The sequence below is a fragment of the Haplochromis burtoni genome, unplaced genomic scaffold, assembly GCF_018398535.1.
Source record: "Haplochromis burtoni strain Fernald_Lab_line unplaced genomic scaffold, NCSU_Asbu1 Contig_2, whole genome shotgun sequence".
Taxonomy (NCBI): Eukaryota; Metazoa; Chordata; class Actinopteri; order Cichliformes; family Cichlidae; genus Haplochromis; species Haplochromis burtoni.
The window spans coordinates 1241556-1265982 of record NW_024582363.1 but is presented as its reverse complement, the minus strand read 5'-3'; the positions used below and the strand labels follow the sequence as shown (position 1 = coordinate 1265982).

Below are 24427 nucleotides of genomic sequence, written 5' to 3'. Positions count from 1 at the left end.
GGCAGTGGTGCAGCGGTTTGTGGTGTGGTAAAGCCAGTAGGTTAGTAATGTCTGTGGTAATGTGTACAATTTGTCATTAAGATGCCCTCAGGGCAGACCAGGACAGGATCTTCTAACAATCTGATTAGCTTGCTTTCATTTGATAGCAGCAGGCAGCTGGCTCAGAGACTGAGCTAAAAACAGACTAACAGGGGAATAAAGGGGAAGCGGTAGATTGTTTCAGGAGCATCAGAGTACAAAGACTCAGTGTTCACTGGGTGTCATACTACAACAGTCTAAAAAGAACCAAGAATATACGATCAACTACTGTATACACGAAATATTTACTAAATACATAACGTAAAGTATGTGCTGACATGTTCTCAATCAAATAATATCATATTTACTGAAATTATATTGCTTCAGGCAGTATTCATGTGAATCCTGTTAAGAATCAGGTGCAGTTTTTCCACCCTGTGAGCACTGTGTACAACTGTGGGGTTGGTGGTAACGTTGGAAGAAATTGCTGATCCTGGGGACTCCCTCCCCAGGATCAGGCTAACTCATTTTATGTGAAGGGAGGATTTTAGAACAGAGCTGTGTGATCTGCTGTTTCCACCACTTTACAGAATGTCAGCATGTATGTCCTGAACCCAGTGATGAAAGAGAAAAATGCACTGTACACATACATACACTGGACAGAACACACAGATATACAATGACATAGGACACTGACGAGATGTTTTAAAAAAGTGATATTTAAAACCTTTTTTGGCTTCTTGTGTTTACAGCTTGCTGTGAAGTTGATACTATTTACTCTAGGTAGGGTAGGAGCGTGAGCAATTATCTTAGCAAAGAGATACAAACATCAGCAAAGGTATCAGCTTTAAATGGTCATATCAACAAAATCACTGTAATGTAAACATTTACTGTCTTACTTTATCTTCTGAGGGGAATAGTTTTGGCTCTAAATGCTTCATTATACTTGCAAGAGAGCTAATAATGGTGTCTGAGGGCCATGTGGCACTGAGCAGGCATCATAACGCGGGTCCACATGTTGTTAAACTACTGAGACCAAACTAAAATTAAAGATATATGGGGTCCAGAGAGTAATGGTAAATGGCCTGTATTTGTATAGCGCTTTTACTAGTCCCCCCTAGGGACCCCAAAGTGCTTTGCACACCCAGTCATCCACCCATTCACACACTGGTGGAGGCAAGCTACAGTTGTAGCCACAGCTGACTTGGGACAGACTGACAGAAGCGAGGCTGCCATATCGCGCCTGGTGTTGGCCAGAATATGGCCAACACCAGTAGGCGAAGTGTCTTGCCCAAGGACACAACGACCGAGACTGTCCGAGCTGGGGCTCGAACCGGCAACTTTCCGATTACAAGGTAAACTCCCAACTCTTGAACCACGATCGCCCAAGATGTGGCTGTAGGAATTGCCCAATGTGGATCTGTGGACAAGGAATGTCTCAGTTATGGGTAATGACTTCTTCTTTTTTTTTTTTGAATGGAATACTTTTAATTGTGGACAGACCTACTGTCTGCACAAACATGCATGAGGAGACATGGCTGGCCCATAAAATTATGGCTACAGTATAGAAGCAGAAGAGTCAACAGTGAGGTAATGAACCTAGCAGAATGAAGCCTGGTTACAACCGTTTATTGTCTTGAGTGGAAGAAGCACAGACAATTGAGTAATATAACTGGGTGTTCAATGCAGCGTCACCTATTCACATTGTAACATTATGTACACACCCCCAGAACAAAAAGCTATACAATAAATCAGTATTGCACTAAACAGTGTTTGCATCTTGCTCCATTTCCACAATGTCAGTGTTTTTTCAGTGTACTGGTAAGCCCTATTGCGACTTAAGAAATGATATTGCTTCTTTTCTTCAAATTTTCATGTGAATATTGTGTATGTCTGTGTTGTTATACAGTGCTTTCTAATAAATGATTAAGATGTTTGATCTCGCACGACTGAGCGAATACAGATTTTGACTCGATTAATAACAGGGACACAGGGCCCGATGGGCGTCGTCACCACCTCACACACACACACCGTCACCGCCTCTGCTCTTCGTGTTGCTGCCATTTCACAGATCGGGAGGGCTGACACACACACACACACACACACACACACACACACACGACGCACACACACACACACGCGCACAGACACACACGCACACCACACACCACACACACACACACACACACACACACGCACACACACCATGAAACTTTACCAAAAAAGAAAATGAAGTGGTCTCTGACAACTCTATCAACATATAAAAAGAAATATTCTAAATACTTTTGGCATCTTCAGTTTAATAATTTAGGACTGAGTTAGGAGGAATATGTATTGAACAAAGAATTTCACAGTTGAGGAATAAACCTGTTGATGTAACTGCTAAATAAACTCAAAGAAAACATTTCACATTTCTGTATGGCAATTCCTTCTTTTTTATAGCCTAGGCTACATGAATACTTGAAAAACTTAAAAGTGATCTGTTTGCCTACACACATCTTCTCCTTCTGCCTCTACGAGCACCTGCACACACACTTATGCCTCTCCCTGTCTTCACTCTTTTTTCCAAACCACGGATACACACAAATCATCTTTTCCTCCTCCTCGTCCTCCTCCTTCTCCTCCCATTCATGCCTTCTCTCCCTTTCCTCCTCCCTTTTCCTGCCCTCTTGCCTTCTAACATTTCTCCTCCCCCCCCCTCTCTCTCTCCCTTCTCCTCACACCCCTCCTACCGTTTGGACTGCAGCAGTTTCTCCTCTGCCTCCTGTCTTTCTCTCAGCAGCGTCTGCAGGTGAAGGATCTCCGTCTGGTAAGACACTGTCCTTCCCTCCACCGCCTCCTCCAACGCTGCCAGTCTGGTTGACGCCTGGCTCCGGTACACCTGCACATACACATTAGCAGCACACAGACACGGAGGAATGAGATGTGGAGTGTTGCTATGAGAGGGGTGGATTTACATGAAGGACAGCGCAGCAGAGACAAGTGGAGTGGAGGAGGGGGAGTCTCACACACTGGGACAAGGTGAGAAACAACAACAACAGCACACAAACACAAACATGCACACACACAGATCAGTAGATTTTGTGGAAAGGATGGTGTGACTCCCTCTGTATTTCTTCTGCATGTGGTGTTTATTTGTCTGGTGGGCGTGTACTTGTCTTTGTGTCTGTGTATGTCTGTGTCCAGGAAATAGCAGTTTGTTATAAAGTTATACTTCAGTCATTGTGTCTACAGATGAGCAGCTGTTAGGCTGCTGACAGTTCATAACAACTGCTCGTAGTGCAGCACACACACACACTTCTACAAGTGGAAACAGGTGAGGTTTTTTTTTTTTTTTTTACCTTGCCCTGCTTTACTTCTGATAAAGTCAAGTAACAATCTACAAAAACTAGACTATAAGAAAAACTGTGTGGCAGAGAAAAATACAGATGCACAAAAAGACACAATGACAGTAGCTATAACACATGCTGCTGTTCTGGGCACTGCAGTCAGAGACAACTTAGAACTGAGGAAAACAAGGTCTGAATAAGGACAGATAGTGTGTGTGTGGGGGTAGTAGCCATCTCTCAGCCTGTGTATTTGTGTGCGTGTGCAGTGGGAAAATTACAATGTCTGCCTCGGAAAGAGTAAAACGAACATGCTTTTTTTTACTCTTTTACTTTAAGGATTAATTGCTTACTAAATAACTGGCTTCCCTGTATTTTATTATACGACATTCTTCATTCTGTTTGAATACTGACGATGGATTTGATGCTCGTTTTTCTATCCACAAGGCTATGTCCCTAAGCTTTACACCGTTTCCTTTCAAATCTAGCAATTACGATACCCGATTAGAAGACTGTTGGGTTATAATTATCCAAACATGAGGTATTCACCCAAATCATGTTTTGACCCTAACTGCTCCTGGTTATTGTAGACTGAGGCAGAAGTGAAAACTCCTTCAAATAAAGCCTCTCTTCAAATATTTTCAGAGAAGCAACACCAGGTGTTAAATGCTTTTTCCTTAGGCTAACTGTGGTCTTGTCACAGCAAAAGGATGAATGAACCACCTGTTAAATAAGTGTTGGAATTACATGGACAGCTTTGCTTCCTCTGTGACCTCAAAACAATAATTTCTATAATGTTATATGCATGTGGCATACAGTTTTATCATTTCCAAGAAATTTAAAATGAGAAACGATTTTTTGCTCCAGCTAAAAAATGTCCTGACAGATAAATAGGTGAAGCAATGTGATTCTTTTTTATTAAATGTGACTAATAATCCCTCTATTTATTTTAACCAATTATGAGTTCATACTACATTATGACCAGAGCTTAAATCTGTGACAAAACAAACAAGAAATTAAGATAAAATTAACAGAAATCAACAGCTTGTTGTGACATGATTATTGGCCGTGTTAATTATGTACCTATAACACATATGTGAACTAGTACTATACCTTATCATACTGCCTGTGATAATTCCAATATTGATTTTTATTTGGCATATAGTGTCATATCACAACATCAGTGATAAAGTGATGCTATGCATTTCCATTTGCTAGCATATACAACAACGATTCAAGCCCAGACATGTCTGAGAACGAGGGCAGCGTGTCAGCCTCCAGTTACCACCAACAAAGCACAGTACTTTGCAAAATATGCAAGAAAACTATTTTCTCTAAAAGTGGAAATAAAAAACATGTTTCACTGTTTATTGATGTGGTTACACGGTGTGAAAGTAGAGCTTTAAGCAGCTGGTTAAATGCTTGAACCAACAAGATACAGCATTGTGAGCACAAGATAGGATTCAATTTCAAGATTCAATTTCATTTTTTTTTTATATGACACAGTGGTGCAGGCTCTTTCAAAGCAAATCACTACCTAGGCTACCTTGTGCCTACATTTGACTTGCACTCTGTTAGATGTCAAATGTGTAATATTATGCCGCCACTATTTCACTATAATTCCGGGTGGAAATAAATTCAGACTTTGAATTAAGTAGTCTGCCATTAGTGACAGACTACTACTACGGAAAACAAAGCCCTTTGTTTTGTTTGCACTAAGAAACGCTGCTGCCTGTGAGCTGCACACATCGATGTAACATTGTTCAGTATTTATTTTTTCATTTATTTATGATATTATCATCGATAATATTGGGACATAATTTCAAGGCTATATTGTCTACTCCTAAAGTGCCCATTATAGCAGTTGCATGCCAACAGTAACATCACCATAGCTCTGTACCATTTATACCAGCAACATACAAGAAAATGAAAACCTTCAATAGCATATTATATGTATAGAAAAATGTATACATATATAACATTATCTTGAACATGAACTGAAATAATTCCCTGCATCAGAGTTAACATGACATATACATATATTTTTCATGTTTACAAAAAAGATTAATTATCCAGCATACACATTTCTAGAAATGGACATTCTATTTAGTTTTATGGATGTACACTGGCAACATTAAACCAAATATAAGCTTTTATATTTTCTCTGATCATACAGTTGACACAATTCTCATCAGAAGTCTGTCATACTATACTGCTAGTAGAACCAAAATATATATCTTTTGATTTAAAACTTGAATCTTAGGACAAATCGTGACTTATTTAATTGAAGACATTTTTGCCTTACCGAGATAAACATGTTATAATCCATCCAGCCAGCCAGCCGTTTTCTTCAGCGATTCCAATTCAGGGTTGTTATAAAACCAAATCTAAATCATTTTTGGTTTTCTTATTAAGATTGGTTCACTATGATAAGTCAGCCATAATTACACTGTGACAACAATAATCATTTATTGTGGGATACCAGCCTTGGTGTTTCAATGCGAGACAGTTATGTTCAGATGACAGCAACTCTTGCACATTAAATATTTGCACTTTTGGGTTCATTTTTCTCTTTGGCATGCACACAATGGTAGTTTTAAGGAATCCATATATTTAGTGCATTATCTGCAGAGCAACTCTAAAGATTCACAGGTGTTTTTCACTCAAACAGCTTCAATGTATCTGTTAGCCTTGTTATCTGCAAGATGCACTGAAAAGGCTGCTCTGATTCTATAAAGGTGTGTATACAAGAGGCCACAGATTGCAAATAACGTGATAGCAGGACAGAGAACATGCTGCAAGAAATGTATCTGACTAATTAAACGTAGGACCAGTTTTATTTACTAACACCTTATAAGCAAAGAGAGTGAGTTTTAAGTGCAGTCTATGTGTGTGGCTGTGATTGTGTTTTTTGTAATAGCAAGAGAAAGAAAAAGAACAATGTAAGAATGACTAACAGTGCTATGGAATATACAACCACAGAGATGAAGCATAATTAATAATAACAATCTAAATGTAGCTAAAACAAAATAAATGAAGATTATTACATATGTGTAGCCTGTCTGTTCAATTTTACACAGGCTTCACCTGTAATATAACCATAGGCCACATCTCCCACTTAATCCAACAAAGGTGACTGCTCTCTGGAGGAGAACATCTATGTGGTTATTAGGGGGTAGCATATGTCACCATCCACCACCCTGTAGTTGTGTGATGTATTTAATGCTTTGACAAAGGGACAGCCTGTTTTGCTTTACTTCTCATGGACCAGGAATGACAAATTTAAAAAAAAAAAAAAAAAAAAAATAGGATTCTTCTCTTAATGTCTTGAAAACCACACAGAACCTAATTAAACCCCAATGAAAAACAACCAATAAACGAGCTGACTTAAGATGCATTGACTAAAACTGTCATTATGTCCTAAGACAACCAAAATAAATAACATAACACCATTTTTAATGCATTCGTGTATTGGTCTTAGTTTATAAAAGAAAATAGAAAAACAAAGGAGTGGAGTCCACGGGGTATAATAGTGCACACTCAGAGAGAAGTCAAACACATGCAAACATGTTTGATAAAAAGCAGAACATGCCAGAAATATTCAAGATGTATTTAACAAATGTTGAAAGCACAAAAGCAGCAGGGCACCGACCTTCACTCAGCAGGGTGGCTCCAAAGCCCCACCTGACAAGCAGAATCTAAATATTAATCTGAAACTTATCTGACTCCTGTCTTGCCTCCTCACATGCTGGCCGCTTAACCATTTAGGAGTCTCAGCCTTGAATATGGCCTCTGTCTCTGCCCAGCTGGCATGCTAATTCCCAGCTGAGCTCAGTGATGAATGGAATCGGTATTATATGTTGTCAAATCAAAATGTCTCCAACTCTCCAGGGAGTCAGCCATCAGCCCAGCTGAACTGGTGACATTTAGCCCTCACAACAAGCTGAGCTGAGCAACACAAAGCCAATATAGCCCCCATTCTAGCTGTATCCCAGGGGCTGCTGACCTTCTCCACACAGTAACAACAAAAATACAAAATAAATCCAGTATATTTTCTTCACATAAGTATGATTTAAGACAGATTAGAGTTGGAGTAAGGGTGGTTTGGGCTAGCAAATGATTTATTTTATTACCATTTTGACATTGAGAAAGAAATGGATTAACTCCTGAAAATCTCAAAAGAATGTATTAATTGAAAGCATGGTATAAAGAGCTCTACTCTGCAGAAGGACTTTTGCATAACAATACTTTAACTCCACATTAAATTACAACAAACAGCCCCAACATGAATATGAATTACATCAACTGTTATTGTAACCTGGTGTGTAAGATCAGATCGCTGACTGTCCACTTTAATCAGTCTAATAACATGTTGTCGGGTCAATGTGGTCAGGTGTTCTTCCATTTTGAAATAACCTATTTTGCTGCTGAGTCAGGAGCGCATCCCATATAGCTGGATACTGCTGATCAGCATGACCAATGGACAGTCAGACATTTCCCGCAGGAGATGGTCACAGAGGGGTTGAAGGAATAGCACAATGATCATGGAGCACATTGTGCAGAATGCAGAGAACGAGATTCGATTTGCTATCACTCTGAGCCTTGTTTGCAAGCTAGACTACTTCTACTTTCTGTAAGAAGAGGACAGAAGCTGCTGTTAAATGGTGTGCTTAGCGATCATGCTTGAAATTACTAAATATACTTTTCAGCTCAGGTTAAACAACTTTTCATGTGAGTTTGAAAACATTAACTTCCAGCTTGAGCAGCCAAGGCTATGTACTCTCTCTAGAATGCCCATCACTAGTTGTTTTGTTTGTACCCATTAAAAACTAGCTAAAGTTCATCCTTTTAGTCTTACCACCTGCTCAAAGCCAACCATGTATCTGCGCTGCCATATTTCCATGTGTGCACAGGGAAATGTGGGAAGGTCTCAGGAAAGAACCATACTGCCAAATATATTTTAATATACATAAACGTTGATGGAAATAGTTTTCCTTTGACTATAGTGGTCTTGACTGAACTATATTGACAGTACAGGCCTCATTGTATGAACTTTTTTCAGTCGCTCTTTGCTGGAGGGATGGTGCTGCTCTATGTAATGCAAGAAAACCTTCTCTTTAAAATACCCCAAAGGATTTTTGTACTGGATTAGTAGGGAAACATCTAGACTATATTTGTCTTTAGACATTCTTGTGCAATAGTGCTTTGGATTGTTATCCCTCTTCAGTCAGATTTCTGTAGACTGGTAGCATTTAATTATATTTACAGGCCTCCATGGTGTGAAAAGCCCCAACACCTTTGGTATTGCAGCTCTAAATCATCGCACTATGCTGCCTTGGTACATAACATTCACCATCACAGCAAACATGCTGGACCCCATCTGAGCCAAGCAAATTTATGCTGGTCTCATCTGACCATAGAATCATTTTGCAATGTTCATCAGATTCAGAGCAAGGTTTATTCCTGGGATGCCAGCCATAAAGGGTGACCTTACACAATGTCCTTGCACTGCTTTAACCTCCACAGAAACTCAGATTACCATTGATAACCACTTTGCCAAGTGTGAAGTAGTTCCAGTGAACCACAGAGCACTGGATAAATAACTATATAAACATAAATATATAAAAATATAAATATACAAACATATAGTTGTTAGGAGCTTTATAGTTTTTAAAATTTCTTTACAACTACACTGATTGTTTTTCATTTGTGGATTTAAAATTCTGATGGTAAATGCCAATTGCCACATCAAACCTACATGAAAACAGGATGAATACGCAAACACCACATGTAAACGTAAACTTGCCCAGGTAAAACCTAGGCCATCACCTTAAAATGAATATTATTGAATAGTTTCTACTTTTTGGCAACTATGGCTGACTCAGAAACTGGACTACAGGACAGAATGACAAACCCTAGGAGTCAAAATGTTGTCATGTGCAGCAGATTACAACCCAAATACAAGGCATACCGAGACAAAGTTCAAAAACAAAAACAGAGTGAGAAGTTTATTTGGTTTAGGGTTAAATGCAAAAAAAGAGGGGGGGGGGGATCTCAAAAAATTCAAAAAGCCCAGAAAGAACACACAACAACACTGACTACAGACGTGAAACGTGACTAACTACACACAGACATAAGACCCTAACAACTCTATGAAGAAAGACACAGGTGTAAAGCCTAGGAAAAGGAACACATTGAGTCATACTAACCAGGATACTAAAGCAAAAAAACAAAAAAACAACAACGAAAAAAAGATATAAAGGAAGATGAAACTCAAATATGAACACTAAACAAACTAAGAACCAAATGGAACATTAAACAATAAACGGGAATTAAAAGTAGGTCAAGGACCGAGGACCAGACACTGTGCTGACTTCTTCCAGTGAAATGTATTTGTTGTCACAAAGGTTGTGTCCAAATGCTGCGCTATGATAAAATGCTATTGGGGCTAAACTTCCCTGGACGGCTAAATTATTTTTACTTTCCCTTTTAAAAATCGTATAATAGCATGAACCAGAGGCCAGAAGTCTGTTAATATTATCTAGTAAAGTACTCACTGTGACAGTTCTGTTATCAGGAATAAAACTGTTCAAACCTAAATGCTAATGGTAATGCTCATACAATAATCCACAGGTTACTTACAGAGCTGTTCTACAAATCAGTTGCTTGACTTCATTCTGAAGCATAAATCCCGTTTTTCTCTCTTCAGTAACTGTGAGAGATGCCACATGTGTGATATGTTTAAATGTGCCACCAGGCAGTTTCCTGTAGTTTCATACATACAGCATACAACTTGTTTAGTAACTTCAGTTTTTTGAAAACATTGTAACCAGCTTCACTGTGTTTTGTTAAGTCCCTGTTTACTCATTTTGTTAGTACTATCTGAGGTACAGATTATAGCATAAGTGGGTGTTCTTCTCTACAGTTACACTCTCCTGTGTAACTGCACAAGATGGCAGTGAGCTTGGAGACTTAAGCCACATTCCCATCCATACATAATTGCTGCTTATGATGAAATACACTTTGACAACTGTTCCTAACAGAATACTGTTTGTGCCAGATGTCTTATTTAAGAGACACAATTTTGTCATTGCCTCAGCTGCATATAAAAGAAAATGCCTGAATGCCAGTTTAAATAACTTTAAATAACTTTAAATAAATAGCTGTAAAACGTTATGTAAAATCGTTTGTAGTAGTGCTACTATGTTTGTCAGGTTGCATAATTGTTTCTGTATTCATTAGACTCAATCAGGTATTTATATGGTGGTTGCTGATTTAATGGTTGAACAAATGCCTAAATATTGTGCATTTTCAAATGTGTCATATAGGAATACAACATATGTGACTAAATGAACATGCAGTTAAATATGTGCCCAATATTGACACCAAGCACACAAGCAGTAATGATAATTTATCCCAAGAAGAGAAAATCTTCAAAAGTACCTTATTAGAATTGACTAGAATCACTAGACTATATTGTATGTATAAAGCTGTGGTACAATTTATTACCACAGGCACACATAGAACTGTTAATGCTTTTAATGTTTTTTAAACAATCTAGTTTTTAAAAAAATCAAAGAAAGTTTGCCTTTCTTTGTTTTTCACACCTAATTGTTATAAACAAGCATGAAAACTCTGGCAGCACCATGGCCATAATCCTTTGGATCAATGGCATAATTCAGACAAGCGTCACCAAGCGGATATTCTGACAACAAAGGTCAAAGCTATCATCAACAATCCACAGTGAAATGAAGAAGGTAGGGGACAGGAAAATAATGACACAGGAAGGTGAGGGCAAATGGTCCACTTGCTGTAAACTAAGGGAGTATCAGAAGCCACTGGACAACATTTCTGTGTCCAGCAGCAGACTTTAGGAAAGCAACATACATTAAGGTCTTTTTCGCACGATATCTTACACATCCTGCAAGTCTGTCTATGAAAATCTTGCTAAGTATTTTACAGAATGTTTGGAATATGGCAAGAAACCTAAGGTAAAATCTGATGTCTTCAATGACATTGGACAAAGTCAGACTGTACATTAATTAAAACCCGAACTGGTAACCAAGAAGTACCTGCCAGTGAAAAACAAATGCAAATGGTGTTCTTAGTACAATTACATTTTTAATATGGTTGTCATATTCAAAATTTTTATATGCTTTTTATTTTCTATTTTAAATATAACATGGCTTTTCAAGATTTACAAAACAATTGCAGTATGTTTAATATACAATTACAACTTTTTTTTTTTGGAACACTAGTGCTATAAATGCAGGTAAACCGCGTTTGATCTGGTTTTGTCAGGATCTATACAAAGTATTGACCTGCATAACTCTGGGTGTGAAGGCGCAGGTCAAAGCGTCTGGAGCTCAGTGTTTCAAAGATGTCTGTAGCTGTGATAACACAGCTTAGACTTTGCTTTTATCTTGCTGATTAAAGTCTTTTCCATTATGTCATGAAACGTGTTCCTCAAAGCATTTTTTTTGCTATTAAAAAGATGGACTTGTTACTGGCTTGAAATCCCAGGATGAGCCACTAAACACCATGAATGCAGGATACAAAGGCAGGCGTGTTTATCAAGGTTATGAGAACACTTTGTTCGGCAAATGGGAGACAGAAAGTGGTCCAGTGTTTTAAAACCCAGTGTAATACTGAAAAAAAAACATCTCTTCTCTGCACAAACAAAAAGACAAAAGAGGCTATAGTGTGCGTGTTGTTATGGGTCTCATGCTGAAATGACTGATTCTAGCATTTTTCTTGGTAAACCAAAATGGCTGTAATTTCTAGTGTGAAATTACCATCTGACTCAATAAGGGCCTAATTATTCAGTAAAAATGCGCCAGAACGGTAGACTGGCTCACACACAGTAACTAGTCCAACAGATGCTTAAATGTGAAGTCGACTTCAGTGTTAAGAAACCCAGTGCCTGCTGCTGTACATGTGAAGGCTAAAGACTATTTGCTAGTAGCATAAAAGTCTGTCATTTTCATTTCTACTATTAACTAATAGTTCCCTTAACTTGAATAATGCTTTTGTTGCTCATTCACTATCCTTTTGTTTCTATTATCAATTGCATCTTTTAACCAGTGTGTATTAAAGGCTTTCTCTTTAGTTAAATGAATTCTAAGGGTTGTAGGGCAGGCATACACATTCAACAGTCTATAACAGTAAAAGGAACCCCATCAATGCTTGAAACCTGTATGAGTACATTTGTTTACTTTGGGCAACATATAAGGTTTTCAATGACAGTCATAATGTGCAAAAACATATCAAAAGTACCTGGGATTATATTCAATGTGTATCTTAGAATTTAATGTTTCCACTTTCTCTCACATGTTACGCTTCCTCTTGAACTACACATTAAATAACATATGTTTATGAAGTGGTTAGTAACCTGGTCTACAACAACCTTTCTCAGGGACATATCAAAGCATGTTTCTGGGTAAACAGTAGCCTCCCTAATTATTACAAGACTATTTACAGTATCTCAAAATTCAGATATAAAGAGAGTGACTCTCCACAGTAAAGTGCAATTAGATCCCAGTGAATTAACTACTCAGTCACAATGACTAAGGTGTGATTTTTCTATATTTAGTCATGAAATTTAACTACAACAGTAGGCAAGAGTGGTTGATTTATTTTAGAGTGACACTATGGCTAAAAAGAAACTCTTTCTTTATTTTTGGAATCTCTTCAATATGGGCACTAATTTGTCCTGCTATCTAACCTCAAGTAACTAATCTTATCCAAAGGGTACCTTTTATTATTATTATTTTTTTACCATCACTCTGTTCACAGTGACTATTAACAACTAATAACGTCACCTGCTTAATAACTTTGCAACAGCATCCACATTATGAAGCAGTTTCTCATTAGGAGAGAGATCACAGTAGCATTTTCAACACGTGAAGCTGACTTTAGCCGGCAGTGTTTCTGTATTTGCAGCATGTATCAGAAGACATGCTTTCTGCATGGACTACAAAAAAATCTATGTCCTGTTTCTGTAAAAACTGAGACAAGTCTAATATCACCAGCTAAGCTCATAATTTAGCTTTAATTGAATGCAATAACACATGCATACCCTGTCTTCTATTAGTTGAAAACAATACACTTGAAAAAAAGAGAATCTGACAGCACGTACAGAAAGAAAAAAACCTGGCAGGTCTTGGACCAGAATAGATCGATGCAAATGTGTGTTGCTCCAGATGACAGCACCGCTGGATGGCTCTGGACAATTCATCTGGTTGGACTGCAAAGTGATGAGATACGCAATATTGCAAAGTGCAAGATGGTGATGAAGGCTGTGGTGATTAATAGCTTAGCACGTAAAGTAGGGATATTCTCCTTACAGACCAGGAACCTGACAACAACACACTCAGCAAATTCTTTCAATTAAACCACAGCTCGACCAACAAAAGCATTTTTTTCCCCCAGAAATGTTTAATATACATATTATGGTGACTGTAAGTTCATATGGTAGATTTGAAAGTGTGGCATAAAGTATATCTCCAAAGTGGATACAAATTTCTGGCAGTAAACGGCCAGTTATGCATAATGACAGGGAGTAATGATAAAAAAGTACTAAGGTAGTACAATGATTGCAAAAGAAGAAAACACTGATGTGAATAATATCATTAATGTTTCAAGCATTGCAAAAGGTTAATGACTGTTATTGGTCTGTTAGGTTTTAGTAATACAGGCTTTGTGGGGAAAACAATTGAAAGTTTGTTTACAATGTAAGCTCTCTGGGATACTTAAAAAAATTATAACCCCAACTCTCAAATTCCTTTTGCAAACTGGGCTCTTTCTAAATGTACCTTGTCCTCCTTTTTTTTTTTTTTTTTTTTTTTTGGGGGGGGGGGGGGGGGGGAACCTTTTGTGGAAAATCAGGCAGTTCTGCTTACATGATTGATCTAGCAAGAACATCTCCGTCTTTCTGACATCTTTCAGAAGGCTTTTTAACTCAACAGACAGGCTTAAATATTTAACAGTCAGTAAGTCACAGAGAGTACTATTGGGCAATTGCCAGTGCAAAATCCACCTATTCAATCTATATTTCATGGTCATGAATGAGTGAAAGACTGGCCATTCTTTATATAACACTTTCATGATGGGAGGGGGACTTGTTAATGTCCATATACAGAAGTAAAGTAAGCAGTATCAAGAGGAATGGACTGTGCCATGGCTCTCAAAAGCAATTTCTGAGGTTTTACTAAACCTTTTGTAACCTTTCTAAACCTCACTGATTTAATTTGAATTGAACAAAATAAACTTAGAGCTGAACAAAGACTGGACTACCATCTCCAGACACTGCTGTTTCCTATGCTAACTGCCACATTTAGAGAGAGCTACACATCTTTCATTTTGAATGATGGTGAAACAGTACTGATTAAACTGATTATATCCCATTGACTAGTTGGTATCTAATCAGTTTTCACAGACGCACTTTTGCAGGATATTGAGGTTAGAGTATTTTCCACAGTTATTCTTGCAGTACATGCAAGAGGCAGCATGTTAAGTAACCAGCTTTACCTTGTCTTTCAGTTTATACATGTCACTCACCATAGCTCATGGGCTAAGAAGAAAAAGTGTATTAAAATTCATCATATGAACCAACTATCTTTAGGGAAATGTAGCCATAATGTCGGCTCCAAGAAGATGCTGCGCAAAAAACACAATACGCAGGAAGTACAGCGTGATCTGTGGTATTTTCAGGTGAGGGCACTACCTGTAATGGAGGGGCCCTCAAGGACAAATACCTATCAGAAGTAATGTCCCAGAGGACAATCTCAAGCACTTTTCTAAAAAGGATGAAAAATGTCAATGTGTTACTAAACCTTATACAGCAACTGTGTCTGGCCTCAACATGCCATTTAAGTTGCGTGGCCGTAGCGCAAATCCTAGTGCCAAGAATTCAAGACTAAAAAACATTGATTTTGTAAGAGAATGGATGTGTTTTCCACACAAGTAGCCTCATCGGAACCACTTTACTTTTGTATGCTAGAGGCAAGAGAAATATTCCCAAAACCTTAAATCTACTAGCTGAGCACTATGTGTCATAGCCTATAGCTAACTAAGAACAACATCTTTACATATTATTTGACATAACACAACGGGTGCATGAGTTTATGCACAGTATTAAGTATTAGGTCTGTTGATTTGGCTGCAGACACAGTAGCTGCTCATTTGCCCCTTTGCTGTCAGTTGCTCTTGGCACAACTGACAGCGAAACAAACCTAAACTGTGGACTTCTGTGCACACACGCACACACACTCAAGGTTAAATTTCAAGAGAACAGAGCATAAAAGAATAATGCTGTTCTAAATCTGCAGAAGCAAGGGAAACCTATAAAAAAATCCCATGTGTGATATTGAGAATTTCCTACCTTATCCAGTTTTAATAAACAGAACATATACACAGTATGGATAAAATGATTTTGATATTTATTTGCTTCAGAAATGACAGACCTCCTGCTAAGTATTTAGTCTCTTTTGTATGATCACACATATTTCTCAGCCCTCAGGGACATTCAAAGAAATCCACAGTGTGGTAGTTTTGCTAAAAAGAAGAAGTGTTTCAGGCTGTAGACGAGTTACCAGAAACCTCATCACGACTCGAATGTGTTTTGTAATATGCAAAAACAAATGTGACAGTAACAACTGGAGCTGATGTTCAGTAGTTTTTGTATCACAGCTCAATGTCTGTGGAATTAGATTACAACAGTCCTTCGGTATCATTTCCAGTTGCATCAGTATATGCTGAATTAACAACCAGAGCAATTGTCAGTAAGTTCCTTATCATGTCATGTTTGCATTGTTTTCAGGGCTTACAACCCATTTCCAAAAAAGGTTTGAATGGTGTGTATAATGTAAACAAGAGCAAAAGTCTCTGTTCTGGAAATCATTAAAAGCTCCCAAATTATGAGTGTGTAATATATTATATTATATTATATTCTTATTTATTTTTATATTTATATATTTATATATTTTTTTTTTTTTTTTTTTTTTTTTTTTTTTTTTTTTAAATCTAAGCTTCAGTATTGGTCATCTTAATATTATAAAGAATTAAATACAGGGTCTGACTGATTTGCAAATCAGGGCATTATTTTTTTACCTACATTTTACACAATGTTACAACCCTTTTTTTCTTCGGAAAGGAGGGCCGTATGGATTGATGGATGGTTAAAAACGAGCTATCAATTTTGTTGGACACACACAGATTTAAATTTAAAATTAAAATTGTTTACAAATATGAACCATGAATCAGGAATATCTTGAAACATGATCAGGAACAGCAACAATGGAGTATGCAGCTACAAAGAGGGGTCCTCCTACATGAAGGTCTGGAGCAAAGTCCATGTAGTGTGGGGTCTGAAGCCTTCCTCATATGTCTTCAGAGGGAATTTTTGTAGGTACATGACAATTATGACTAATATAGCTAGGTGTTGCTGTTAAATTTTTGTGGGGATGGAAATTGTAAGACAGTAAAACTTCTGTCTAGTATGACAGTAATGAAGCACCTTTAGGTAACTGCAAACATCCTGACATATAGGTAGAAAAATTTGGTCAAAAATTTCAGCATATCCTAGCCAATAATGGCCATCATGTTCAGTAAACTAATAAATTCAAGTAATGATTAACTTGCTGGTTTTTGGTTGGCTGGGCCTTTCTGCCTGTTTTCCATGTGGGTTTCCTCTGCGTGATCTAGTTTTCTCCCACAGTCTAAAGACATGTATGTTAGGTAACATACGTGTCTTTGGTGATTCTAAACTGGATGTGAGGGTGATTGTGTGATTGTCTGTCTCTCTCTGGAAGCACTGTGATGAACTGATGACCTGGGTGTACCCTATACCCCTCCCTATGACAGCTGTGATAGGCATTATCCCCACCATGACCCTGCGCTCAATAAACGGTTACGAAAACGAATGCCCTGATGACTAACTCAGCAAACACATTTAATGCCCAATAAAAGAAATCAGTTTGTTCAGGGAGAACAATGAGAGTCTTTCAATGAATGACAATGCTCTACTATCCAATGCCCTAACTGAATAAATTAAATGCCAAGAAGGACTTTATATAATCCAATGGATAATGAATAAATACATTAAAAAATAATTTAAGTAACAATCAAACCTTTGGTTCAAGGGCTGGTCATTTATTTTAAGAACTGCATCAACACTAATGAATCAATGAAAAATGTTCAGGGAGCAGCTCCCTGTACCATCTCTCCCTGATTATCAATAGCACTACTGGCTCTTACTTTGCCACAAAAAGGCACTAGTATAATACCCTGATTCAACTCCCAAATCATAAATCTTTCATCACCAGAAGGTACACAAAGTCAAAGCAGTCAGAGAGGAGCTTTGACCTTTTCCTGCTGGGCAGAGAGATGCAAGACACTGTAATGACAAACATGCTCTGGTTTTTTGTTCCTTCCTTCTTCCTTCTTCTTTTATTACTTCCTTTGCATACTAGTTAAAGTCACATGTGATGTTCTGTTTTTATTTCACCCTGTCTCTATATGTTTCCCTAGAACATGACTTGAAGATGAGCTGTCCTCAGACTGAGTTTGAGGAGAAGGAAAGTCCTCCTCCGGAGGAGTTAGAGTGTAAAATCTGTTATCAGCGTTACAATGTCCACCACCGGAAGCCTAAAATCCTGGACTGCCTTCACCGGGTCTGTGCCCGTTGTCTCGTTAAAATCCTGGATATTGCTGACAGTGCAGGCTGCATCTCCTGCCCCTTTTGCCGACACCAAACTGAGATCACTGAGCAGGAGATTTCAGCCCTGCCTGATGATGTTAACATCATGTCCCACTTGGTGATGCGAGACAAATCCTGGAATTCCGACCAAAACAGGGAGGTGGTCTTGACTCCAAAGAGTTTCTCCTCCTCCAGTCCATCTCGTGACTCATCCAACTGCCTGGTAATCACTATAATGGAGGTGCAGAGGGACTCACAACACTCTCCAAGCCAAAATGGCAGCTCAGATGTTTATGCTGAGCAAAGCCTGGACTCAGTATCTATAGGCTCTAATGGGCCAGCAGATCAGGATGCCTTGTCCAAGTTCTGTAATCATGTCCCACGCATCCTGGTCTGGCTTCTGGGTTTCTTATACTTTGGCTCACTTCCTCTTGGAATCTACTTGCTGGTGATTCAGAGAGTGACTCTGGGTATTGTATGCGTTAGCTTAGTACCATCAAGCCTGACAGTTTGCCTGGTCTATGGATTCTGCCAGTGCCTTTGTCAAGGCATGTGTGACTGCTCTTCCAGAGGGTGATGGGATCCTGAAAACCAGTTGTCCTAGGATAGGAAAGAGTCAGCCTGTGGGAGTACAGGCCTCCAGGTAAAGATGATATCCTCTCCTGCACAGGCATAACAAGCTGAGCAGTCAGTCACCTTCATGCAAACAAAAGGCCAGTGAGACAAAATAAGTCAGTTTTCAGTGATGTGCTGTGCTTTTGTTAGACGTACTTCTTCAACAGAGATACCAGCTTGGTCAAGAGAAACAGAGCCAATGGCATGGTCTGTCAGCAGCCTATACCGACTTTTCTGTGATGCATTTTTGTGACCTTTATTTGTTATGTGTTGTGTGTTGACCTAGTCTAACATAGCATTTGACAAGAAAACCTTTAATTCTCGACTTGCATAAAAACAACACTGACAGGAGTCCTGTGCCCTCAATTATCAACATTGTTTATGTACAAAAATCCGGGATGCAAACCTTTTTAAATTAAATTTGGGATTGTGTGAACTGACATGAATGTGAATACAGTTTTCAAAGCATTATAATGGTTTACAAGAAAGGTCTGTTTATTTACTCGTTTTTCAAACTCGTTTTAATTACTGCAATTGACAGCTGCCAACAACAAAAAGAAAAATAATTGGGTGTGATTTAGGTTGGTGGTTATCTATGGTTTATTATGAACTAGGCTGCTGATGAGCCTGCTGATCGTGCATGTTTGTTACAACAGTTTAATATCCTACTTGAAACACTGTTCCTCAAAGTGAGTGTGAAGGACAGGTCATAATGTGAGAACTGCAAACACAGTGACTTGACATTTTGTATGTTATCCATCTGGCTCGATTTTTCAGCCTTCCTCACTTTCGAAAAAAACTGTCTGCATGCAAAGCATGTTTTTTTGCCATGACAAAATACAAAACACCAATAAAAAACCTGTGACATGGCCATAATTTAATTGTTACACAAGTAGCACACAGGCAGAGGTGTGACGAGGTTCTTGCTGTTAGTGAATATGCATTTCTGCACCTCTAGCTCTCACGTCATTCGGGCTACTGTGCAAGGAAACAGTGCATGTGAGGCATAAACTAGGCTCATACCTCAGGTTTTTTGATACTTCCTGTCAAACAACACATCCTCCATTCAGTTTGTCCTTTGGCTTTAGCAACTCGGCTATTCTTGATTTTTTGGTACAGGTAACGTGCTTGTTTTGCTCAAAGATACTAATGAGTGTCGTGGTAGAAGCCAAATTTGCACATGTTTTGCAACAGCTGTCTTAATTGTCTGCTGCATGTTTAAAAAAAGGCTCTTCTTACATGTACCACCAGGAAATACTGACTCAACAAATTGTGTTTTAATTCAGTTTTATAAAAATGAAAGAAAGAAAGAAAGAAAGAAAGAAAGTCCAGAATTTTAAATGCTATTTTTGATCAAGTTTTTTCCTTTGTGTTGCAGAAAGAAATTGCCCTTAAAGCTTTGTTTTGTTGTAGCAGAAATTTCTCTTCTGCGACACGTTTAATTGTATCCAGCAGTGCCTGACATTTCCAGAACCAGTTAAAATAGTTTTACCATTTAACTGCTTTATAGGGGCATTTCATTCTGTAAATCAAACTAAATCAAACAAAGTTCATGAGCAGGAGAGTATAGTACGACCTTTGTTGAATTTAAAAGTAGGCTTTATTTTAGTCTTCGGAGAACATTTAGAGTCTTTTCTGTTAAAATGTTGATAACTGAGGGGCCTAGAACTACTATTTTTCATATATCCAATGACTGAAGTCGGGTAATGGTACATTTCATCAAATGCAGATGTAGCATTTACAATTCATTTGAGTGATAAACTTTTTCTCTGTTCTGTATGTCCTGATGATTTTCTGTCATTTGTGCTCTATATTTTTATTTCTTGGATTTCCTTTGTCAACTGCTCTATCTGTTGCTGTACATTTTATCTTTTATGATTTCCTGTATTTCTGCTTATGATACAGTGACTGCAGCTTAGCACTATGCTACCGAGCACAGACGCTACTAGGCAATTAAATAAATTGAACTATTTTCTTCTATAGGTTGCTCGTGTGCATACTTTTCCTCCTGCTACCTCCTGTCTGATTTTTGTGAAATTTTTCATAGGTAGTGTTTTTAAGCTTAGAGATACAAGATGCCGTCAAACCAATAAAATCATAAAGGCAAGAGATTATATGTGATTTCACAAAACACCGCTGTGTTCGTAGAAGTGGGATTTTTAATCTTTAGAAGATTTCTAGAGACTCTAAACTCAATTTTTGACATGATTATCTCCAAACCTTCCAAAGCTTGATGAGACTCAATATTACTGCCAGGTGTGAGGATAAGAAAAAAGGATAACAATTTCATTCTCTTTTGAATAATGGCAACTGAGAATTACTACTTTGACAAAGATCTTTCATTTTTTAGTGGCATACTATTGTGCAATATTATTTTCACCAAAGATAGCCAGTAAATATGCCACAATGAGCTTAGACTTGATGAGGAAAAATGATCTGAACAGACATAAGAAGAAGAAACGATTCTTAGAAGAGATATTAGTTATGACAGATATCAGCAGCAGGTCAGAAAAGAGGAACAGAGTTATTATTTTTGCTCTATTTGGTAAGATCTGTTACAAAGACTTCGTGTCAGTCAAGTGTTTGTCCTGCTTGTTGTACAATACAACATCTAAAGGACCCTGCCTTTCATCTTCCTGAGTTGAGTGACAGCTTCCATTAAAAAAAAACCCAGTCTCCCTCCTTACATCTGAAAAGACAAATATGAAATTGGTCCACATATAGGACAGCCTTGAGTATGACAAAACTCTGTGTGGGTAATTCAATGAGCTCACTGTCATTATTTTCCTTAGCAACCGTTTCTCTTGCTTTGAAAATGGTACTAATTAGCATAGTCTGTGGTTTATGGTTTTCAGCTGTCAAACACAATTAGCCAAATTGACTCACTCAGGCCATTCTTGAACAGTAGGCACAAAGAAGGAGGAGGGTCAAAGGTCAGCACACCAGGAGGGTAGAACAAATAAATATCCTATGTGATCCTATTATGTAGAGTAATCACTTCTGTAAATGTTCATATAAATGCGATGATGGGGGGGAAAGTGGAGGAGAATATTATAGAGTGGAGGAGAATATTAAAGCGGAAAAAAGTCATCCCACACTGACGTCAAGCAGCAGAATGGGTCAAACCTGTGACCTGGCTATATTTATACATGCACTCACTAAAATATTTAACATTTTCAGGTGTATCCAGGAGATGGAGGAGCATGAATTTTAATTACATATGAATAATGTAGTCACAATCTGTTTCTCTTTATAGCACACACTTAATGCACAATCCCTATTTTTTCAACTCATTAGGTGGCAACACATATTACAATCACCGCAGGCTGACAGTAATCACCAAGAGCAAGAGCTGTTCATTAAAAAGAAAGCAACTGTTAGTACCTGCTAGTATTTCACGTTTGTATTAAAACGGAACCTGTGATAGAAAACCTCTGATCTCAATCAGTTATCATCTATTTAAGTAACTGAGCTTTTAGAGCAAGTCCACATAAGCTGCAATGAGAGAAAGAACAAAAAGGACTTTAGCAGGTGTGAAGATAAGAAGACAAGAATAACCTTCACAATTCCATTTTGATGCTTTTCATTGAAAAAAAAAAGCCTTTTTGTGGACTCTTCATACCTTCTGAAGAGTGAACTACATTAAGTCATGTTGAAGTTTTATGTGACAACATAATGCAGAGTTGCCTGGGTTGAGGTCGGGTACTAAAGGTTCCTGCCTGGTAATTCAACACTCAAGTCTAATCTTTCCTGAGGATAAACTTCATTCATTCATTCATTCTCACAAAGAGTGAAAAAGCTTACTTCCCTATTGCTGTTATTGTATACGTTTCTGCTGTTACAAATGTTTGCCTTGATTTGCCCTCGATGTTTTCCAATTCTAAAAACTTGTGACTTGTTTATGTTTATGTGCACCAAATCCTGTTATCATGTGGCCTAGACAACTTCAAAGATTGGTTTATCTGGTCATTTTAACATTAGTGGGTTTTTACCCCTTCGATGGCTTTGAAATTTCTTCATCACAACTATCAGGAATTTATCAGACTATCATTTACTATTCCATTTACTCATTTTTGTTTTTTAATTAACAAAAATAAAAACATTTTGCTATTTAAATTGAAATTGAAGCCGAAATATGAGTGGGGTATAAACTAGCATTTAAGTCTTTTTTTCATGCTTTTCATATGTGGATGCTTTTTTTCTTTCAGAAATAACAGTCATAAATGTTCATAGCTCTTTGAAGAATACGAAGTCTGCAGACCACTGACATGACAAAAGCTTTACTATCATCTTTGGGCTTCAAATCTGCAGATTTCAGCTGATCTTTGTTACTGGGGATTTCTTCCTTCAATCTTCTTTTCAATTAGAAAAAAAAGGCTCAACAGGCTTTAAATCTGGTGACTGGCTTGGCTGTCACTGATAAAGCTTTGGCTGCACAGGCAATGTGCTTAATGTCACTGTATTTTTGGAAGGCCTGTTAAATGAGACAGGGGAATTGCTTCATGCATAGACACACTAAATGTTTGTGTATAATTCTGAAATGATTCTATTATAGCAGGGATGGACAATTAATTTTCCCAAGGGTCCACAGGAGAAACTGGGACTGTCGTGGAGGACTTCACCAACAAGCTTATAAAGAGATCAAATTAATACTAAGCAGAACTGAGTTCAGCTTGTTAAAATCAATTGCCCATCCCTGTTTTACTGCCACACAGAACATGCCAATAACATTTTATTAGCTCTTTCATATTTGATGAGGTTTGAATCACATGTATTCTTCAGTCTTTCTTTCACTTTCACTTTGAGAAATTTTGGTTTCATTAGTTCATTAAACATTTGCTCCAAACATGCATAATTCCAATCTAGTGGTATGCCATAAGAGGTATGAATCTCTGTTATTCCCTACAGTAAGTTTTCTTTGAACTGCAGATTGTGATGCTATCCACTCTCAAACTGTTGGTGATATCAGTGATGGTTAAGGGTTGTTGTTTGTTTTTTTTACAGCTCTCCAGATTTTTCTGTTATCAGCTGCAGTTTTTCTCCGTAGAGGGACCTGCCCTGTGTTCACTTGTTTTGTTTTGTTTTCTATAAAATTGTCCACAATGCTGTGCTAAATAGATCAATTTCCTCTGCTATCATTCCCAGTGACTGTTATTCCTCCTTATCAAAGAGGTGTCTTTTTTTGTCCTAGTCAGTTTTCCAGGTCTTTATGTCTAAGCCCTATAGAGCCACTAAATCCATTTTCAACTGAAGAAAAGCCTGAGAAAAAAAGACTGCATAGCCACTACACTTCTGTGCACTACAAACAAAGAAAATGCAAAAAATGAAACATCTCACAATCATTACTGGCATAACTTAACTAACTTAACTAACTAATAACTAACTGCTGTACAACTGAAAGTGGAGCAATGAATGCACTTTTTTCTGTGAAACAGTAAAGTACACAAACGAATTATCATAGTTGCTGTTTTTATCCAAATATTTCAGTTAAAATATAACAGAAGCATAATATTTTTCTTAACATACTTTTAGAGTATGTATTTCCCTTCCACCCTCCTTTCGTGGTATTTTATATTGTGAAACTGGGTTACTGGCTATTTGTGATGATGCATTATTTACTGTAACAGGCTAAGCCACACTAATTATTTCCATTATTTAATTTCTCCACAATTGAGGCTTTTGAAAAAGAATGATGTAAGTAGTGCAGTACAGACAAGAACAATAACATGTATGCAGTCCTGTTATAAATGGAAATGAGTAAAAACAGCAA

At 37.8% G+C, this 24427-nt stretch overlaps 2 protein-coding genes across 3 annotated transcripts in view; one reads left to right on the top strand and one right to left on the bottom strand.

Annotated features, from left to right (window-relative positions):
* The window catches only part of cep89 (centrosomal protein 89), a 55080-nt gene that overhangs the window by 10158 nt on the left and 20495 nt on the right, over window positions 1–24427 (bottom strand). For both annotated transcript variants that reach the window (XM_014333711.2, XM_042216429.1), the window contains one exon: window positions 2751–2899. In XM_014333711.2, coding sequence (XP_014189197.1) covers window positions 2751–2899 — 149 coding nt within the window. The remainder of the gene's footprint in view (window positions 1–2750; window positions 2900–24427) is intronic.
* Window positions 2898–24401, top strand: zgc:165481 (uncharacterized protein LOC100073327 homolog). Its single transcript, XM_042217076.1, has 2 exons — window positions 2898–3039; window positions 17874–24401. The coding sequence occupies exons 1-2, from the start codon at window positions 2976–2978 to the stop codon at window positions 18617–18619; spliced, it is 810 nt and encodes a 269-aa protein (XP_042073010.1). The 5' UTR covers window positions 2898–2975; the 3' UTR covers window positions 18620–24401.